Source organism: Abrus precatorius, unplaced genomic scaffold (genome assembly GCF_003935025.1).
Source record: "Abrus precatorius isolate BTA unplaced genomic scaffold, Abrus_2018 Scaffold10, whole genome shotgun sequence".
Taxonomy (NCBI): Eukaryota; Viridiplantae; Streptophyta; class Magnoliopsida; order Fabales; family Fabaceae; genus Abrus; species Abrus precatorius.
In genome coordinates, this window is record NW_020874292.1 from 23,883,608 (window position 1) to 23,890,307 (window position 6,700).

Below are 6,700 nucleotides of genomic sequence, written 5' to 3' on the forward strand. Positions count from 1 at the left end.
CACTTTTAATCCTATTAAATTTTCACTTGCTTCTTATCTCTCATTATAAAGTTTATAGAAATATTTTTTCCATTGGTCTTTGATGTCTTGATTCAAAACTAAATTTTTTCTTTCTTCATTATTAATACATCTAACTTAATCTAATCTCTAAATATTTTTTCTTTACTTTTGGCAAGTTTATAAATTCTTCTTTCATCATACTTTATCCCAAAATCTTGATAGAACTTTTCAAAAGTTTTAAAACGTGTTTCACTCACTACTTGTCTTGTCTCGTTTCTTATCTTTTAATAACTTGTCCAATTTTTAACATTATTTCATGTATACAAAGTTTTAAAACACTATTTTCTCTTTAATCTTCTTTTGCATATTTTCATTTTACCACAATGATTTTGTCTTTTGATAAAAAAAAATTTCTAAATTCACTTAAAATTTTCTTGACAACTTTCCTTATCTTTGCAGCCATATTGTTCCAAATGATTATAATTACGCCTTTTATATTGTTATTGCTGAACTATTACACTTGCATTCTAACGAAAATAATACAACAAATCCTTATAAATAATACCTAAATCTTGCCTATATAATTAGGGTCTATTGCTGTTTGTATGGTAAACAAATTCTTCGTATCCTACTATACATATCTCTTTTCATAGAGGCTAAATTCCATTATCATACCATTATCTTCCAATCTCTTTAGATCTAGTTTTTTAACACAAGTATGCGAGTGCATAGGGCTAGCAGGTAGCAGCATGTAGTTCAGGATCCTTTCGGATAGGTATTTACAGGCGGTAAAAGTTGAACAAAAATTGCTAGTATTCTCGGCTACTTGCAACCATATAGATCTAGAGTTCAAAACTACTTTGACACCGTCACTGAGAAACGTATCATATGCTCTTTAAGCACAATTGTTGGAAGACAGCGTCAGTTGTCACTGTAGAAATCAATACGAGGACATTTTCCCGTTCAGAGAAAAAAGTCTGGCCTGCCCAGCAATTATGATGAGAGCAACATCCAGGCACTTAATAATGGAACGGTGATTAGAGCAGAAGCCTGAAAACACGTAACTTTGATCAAAGAATGACAAAAGGTATAAAGAACTTCTAAAATCCTAGAATTTATTCATCATTTCATCTAAAACTCATGTTTGATTAGTAAACTGAATGCTTTAAGCGTACCAGAAAGAACACGAATTCATCATTTGCAAGACATGCCGTCAATTCATTTCTCTTCATCATATCTTTGATGAAACCTTGAAGCTACACATTAATATGTTAAAAAATTGCTGCTGCATAGATGTTGAATTTCTTGAAAGAAGAATGCTTAAAATGCTATACAATAGACACTCAAAAGGCCTCGCTATATTATGAAACCCAATGATATTATGAAACTTAAAACATCAAATATTAACTAAACACACACACATACACTCACACTCATGCAGACCTGATGGTGATACTTTTTGGTCAATGAAGAGCATCTCTTCAACTGATCCATAGCCTGTGAGATGAGTGTCCTTTCACCAAAGACATATGAATCGAGTGCCCGTAGATCATCAAGAAGACTGTAGATAATCTATGAAACAAAGATATGGAAAGGGATACGAGAAATCATGAGTAATGGCATAGATAACTGGCTCCTGCTAGCAAGCCTTAGCAATTTCTCACATATCTTTAAATAAGAAATGTAACACTGGACAAGTGCACTGAAGGCCTTTGCAGATTGGATAAAGTATTACTTATCTTTACATTAACAAATTAGTCTGAAGTTCTCAAATTAGTAATCTGAAACACTTAAATTTACCTTCAAGAATGTGCATCTTGTTAAACTCGCTAGCTTTTGAGCCTTTGCAGTCCTCATCTTTACAGACACACACAGTGCACACAATGAAAATAAATGATAAGCTCAAGAAACACATGAAAAGAGATAAAAAAACATGTTAACATTTCCAAAAATATTAAACTGGAAAATAAATTCCCTATACTTTGGTAATGTGAAGAGCCTGCTCAAGATGCTGAACTTGAATCCACTGTTCAGTCACAATGTCACCCATCTGAATGGAAAAGATTAATAGCATCAATTTTGGGGCATCAACAAGAATATCTTAAAATAATGAATGATCAAGTATTTGATAAAAAAAATTTGACATCCTCTGTAGAATATGTGCACTTGCTCTCTCAATACTAAAGGCTCTTTTCAGGTATCCACACTCTACAGTTCTAGTTGTATGTCTTTGAATATAGGATTCAGTAATTATTGAGGATAAGACATAATGTAGATTTCATTGTTTAGGGTACAAACTGTTGCAACAACAGTCATTCCCTTAATATGCACAATAATTCTCCTCTGTAAGAACCATGTTTAGTTGTTAACCACTAAAACCAGATGTAAAACACCAAATAACAACAACAACAACAACAATAATAATGGCATAGATAATGCACAAACCTTTTCAACTTTTGCTGTTATCTCTTCCAGTCTTTTTTCAGCATCTTGTGCTTGGGATTGTAAAATATGGAGATCAAAGTTATTCTTTCTTAAGATAGACCAAAGAAGTTGTACCTGTGCAATTCAAAGCCAATTTCTCAAATGGTTGAACTTTTAATTGAATCCAGAAAATAAAAAGTTGTAAACTATTCACTGTTCCAAGAGAAGTAAAGGGCGATTGGGGAACAAATACCTCTTCCTCCAGAGCCTTATACTGTCTCTCAGCATGCAATGAATCAACTTGCAACTGCAAGAACAATAATAGCAACTTGCGTTGGTCACATTCACATATATTGGAATTGGATTGAAAATTACGTGAATAAGAAGAAAATGCAATCTAAAGAGTAGAAGACAAACCTTCATTGTGGAAAGAGTAGATTGCAGATTGTGGATTTTTTCCGACATTTCATCCATTCGCTTCTCACACTCTTGCAGGTACACTTCCCTTTCCTTTAACTTTCTATTGCTTTCTTCAAGAACCGATTCTGCATTTGTCAAAATGACAAAGCAAGCTTGAAAACATGAAATCGATATCGAGATGCAAATATATGTTGGCGGTGATGCATATAAATAACGTGAATTAGATAGTTGAACGGTAAAATAGTAAGAGGAATGTGGTCACCTAAGTGAGCGATTTTGAGGTTGATTTGATGGATTTGGGAAGTGTGGTGCTCAATTGAATTGGCACTAACAGAAAGCGAAGTGTGCAAAAGAAGAAGAAGGTGTAGCAGCGCCATCGCCATAGTGATGCTTTTCTGCTACTGCGAGAAGGAACTCCCAACTTCACGCTGAACTCTGGAGACACTCCGAATCAACGATCTCCGTTATAACTAAGTTGAAATTGTCTCGAAATCTGAGTTTTCCTTTCTAATTGGAATTTATTATTATTTTTGGTTAATTAAGATCATTTATTTTTAGGAAATAAAACTCATCGTTTCAAGAAAAAAAAATTATGAGACATATTAGTGAGTTTTAGTTTTTAGATAAATTTTAAATAAAATGTGAATATGAAAAATATATTGTCATTTTAAAAAATACATAAGAAAAAAAGTCTTATTAAACAATATTGTAAAGATATTGATTAAAGCATTAAAAAATAATTTATTAGAAATTGTTTTAATATAAGTTTAAAGTTATGACAGAATACATTAATAAAATTGTTAATATAAGTTCAAAATTTTTATTTTAAAGATATTAATTGGCATTCAATGTTTATTACTCATAAGAAAAAAAATTTAAAAAAAATAAAAATTAGTTATTTTCCGTTGGATATAAAAATTTTAAAAATTATGTTTGAATAATTTTTGCAATGAGAAGTCTTTTTTTTTTTAAGTAAAAAAATAGAATCTATTAAAATTATAGTTTTATTTAATAATTTATTGTAAAATCTATATGATAAAAGTTATTATTGAAATCGATATTGATTATTAAAGTAAATCTTTAGTTAGAAATAACACTAAATTATCCTTAAGTTTTGGCTTTCTATCCAATTTCATAATTTTTCTTTGCGAAATTTCTATTTGTCTTTTTTTCATTACTGTTTTCCGTTCAAATTATGTTGTAGGAACGTATGTGGAAACTAAAAATCTTCGTAGTGTTAAAATTTGTTAAGATGTCATATCAAGTAACACATGCAAATATTAAAGTGGTACAAATTTATAGTTTTGTAATTAATCAAGTCTTATCTCTTTTTTTTTTTCTGTTATCTATTACATCCTATCCAAATTTGAAGCCTTAGTCTGTGAAAACCTTCCATTTCTTCAAGATGAAATCTTGGGTGTTTTGTTTCACATTACTCTTGTTTATGAGATAAAGTATTAAAATTGCAGTGCACACACATAGAAGAACCACTTTGATCATTTGAATATTTTTCTTTAAAAAAAAAATTCAATTGTTTTTACTTTACTCATACATAAAACAAATTAAACATTCTTACAAATTAAGGACAAATGTTATTTAACTTGTTTCTTATTTAATTACTAATTAGTAAAGGTACTTAAAATTGTTTACACACTAATTTTAAATAGTAAATAATTTTATGTAAGTGAATATTCTATAATAATAATATAGATATAAATTATTCATGTAAATTTCAAATGAAATAACAAAGCAATTAATTTGTTAAAATAGAAAACTTCTATTTATTTTTAAAAACATAAAAAAAAAAAAAACTAGTATCTCTAGTTAATAACTATGTTTTTCTTTATAAGCTAGTGGAGGGGACTACAAATGAGAAGTTCATAGTGTGCAAGTAGCAAGTAACAAACCAATTGTTCACTGCTGTGATGTTTACTATGGTGTGCTATGCGAATGTCGTGTTTCAATTTGAAACACTCCCTAGATATCATGTTTCAATTTCTTGCGTGCAATCTATCATTGACAAAATAATAATAATAATCGGATAAATGAGATTTGATTAAAAAAAAAGGAAGACGACTTTTCTGCAGGTATTGGGTGTTACTTTCTTGCTTCCTTAAGTGAGTTTCAAAGAACGACAAACTTTTTGTGTAGGTATAGTGCAGTAAAGTAGTTTTGGAGGATTTAAAAACTGAAGGACATGGCTAAATCCGTGAAACATGAAGAAATTTTAAATAGTAAAAAAAGGTAAACAATTCATTTGTTATTTTGTAAATGAGCTTGGGTTTAGTAAAAAATATAATGTCTCTGAATATTTATGATTATATTTTACTTAAGTTTTAAAAAATAATAAAGATGGTCCATAAAACAAATAATGAGGGACCATAAAAAATAATATATCTTTATATGTAAGGTTTTTTTTCTTAGCCAAAGTTCTCTCATGGGTCAAAGAAACTTCACCTCTAGTAAAATGTTAAATTTATTTTATTTATTTTTATTACTATTATCTAAGTAAAGGACTTTAGTCTTATGCATCTTTTGAATTTTGTAGACAGAAAACTACCTCAAGTATTTTTCATGGATAGAGAATGTTGTCGGGGGATTGGATAATTTGAAATTTGGAGGTTAGCTTTTTGTTATTGGAAGTGCACTTTCTAAATATGGAAAAAAATGTCATCTATTGAAGTTAAGATTAAGAGGTTTAGTTTGGTTATAATATTTCAATGTATTTTAATATTTTGTTTGATGGTTTTTGTGGTAGTTATTTCTTTAAAAAGCTAAAAATCTAAACTACATATCCAAGTTTTTTAAAATCGAATGTGTGTAAACTAATGTGGCAGTGCAATGTGTGAATTTGAGTTTGTTTAAATTACAAACTTGTATGACATACATTTAGTAGTTTGTTTTATTACATATGAGTAATTGTTCCAAAATAAGGGTCTGTTATTGCAAGTACTATTTGTGCATATAAAAAAAAATTGTTATACAAATTCAATCCATCAAGACAAGTAATTTTTTAATTATAATTGATCAAGTGAAGAAAAATAACAAAAGTAACTATTAATGTTTAAATACCAAAATAGAAATGAGTAAGTAAAAGGAGTTTTACCCAATTATTCAACACAATAATTTATCTAACTAAACTTGAGGAATGGATATGAATGTTATAACTCATTTTGGGTTATCAGCATTCTCGTGGAGTAAGGATGGATGTGGACTCTAAACAACACTTGAAGTCAACTTTATGACATTTTTCTTTGTTTTGATATTGAGCTTAAGTTTAATATTCAAGTTGGAGTTGGTTTAGACATCTTGATAAGATTGTGAACTAATTTCGTGTACAAGTTAGGACTTCAATTTCCACTTTGGTTGGACTTAGCCTAATTAAATTAGAGGTGCAATGCTTATATAGGTCACTCTCATGCAGGGTCTATTGAGCTTGAAATGCTTCAGGTCTTTGCTTTATTGTAATTGGACAATCCTTTATTGTGATTTAGTTATCCACAAATTAAGCATTTGGACTTGAAGTCTTTGTTTGTATCTTAACCAACAATAGAAAAGATTTGGTCTCCATAATAACCCATCAAGACCAATTAATGGTCTACAACCATCTTTGAAGTCATTTTACAACTAGCTAAACATATACAAAGCCTACAACATTATTGTAGACTTTATGCTATATTGTGTCCATCTTTATAGTAGATATAAGATCACACTTCAAAAATTTTCAAAAGTAATCCCACATCTTTTCATATTTTTTGTTTCACTCCCTTCAACAATCTCTTTAGTTTTCTTCAAAGACTTGTGTATTTTCTTATCCTTCAGCTAAACAGTATATTGGACTTTTATGTAATTATAA

General features: G+C 29.4%; 1 protein-coding gene across 2 annotated transcripts; it reads right to left on the reverse strand.

Moving 5' to 3' along the window:
• Positions 1–669: 669 nt before the first annotated feature.
• On the reverse strand, positions 670–3,320 carry LOC113852938. Of its 2 annotated transcripts, none has more exons than XM_027483339.1 (9): positions 3,107–3,320; positions 2,842–2,969; positions 2,678–2,731; positions 2,446–2,559; positions 1,982–2,050; positions 1,801–1,857; positions 1,444–1,572; positions 1,176–1,256; positions 670–1,050 (listed from the first exon to the last, which is right to left on the reverse strand). In XM_027483339.1, the coding sequence occupies exons 1-9, from the start codon at positions 3,225–3,227 to the stop codon at positions 994–996; spliced, it is 810 nt and encodes a 269-aa protein (XP_027339140.1). In that variant the 5' UTR covers positions 3,228–3,320; the 3' UTR covers positions 670–993. The 2 variants fall into 2 exon arrangements, with proteins under 2 accessions (XP_027339140.1, XP_027339141.1); XM_027483340.1 differs by having other exon boundaries at positions 2,678–2,724; positions 2,838–2,969.
• Between the last annotated feature and the right edge of the window lie 3,380 nt (positions 3,321–6,700).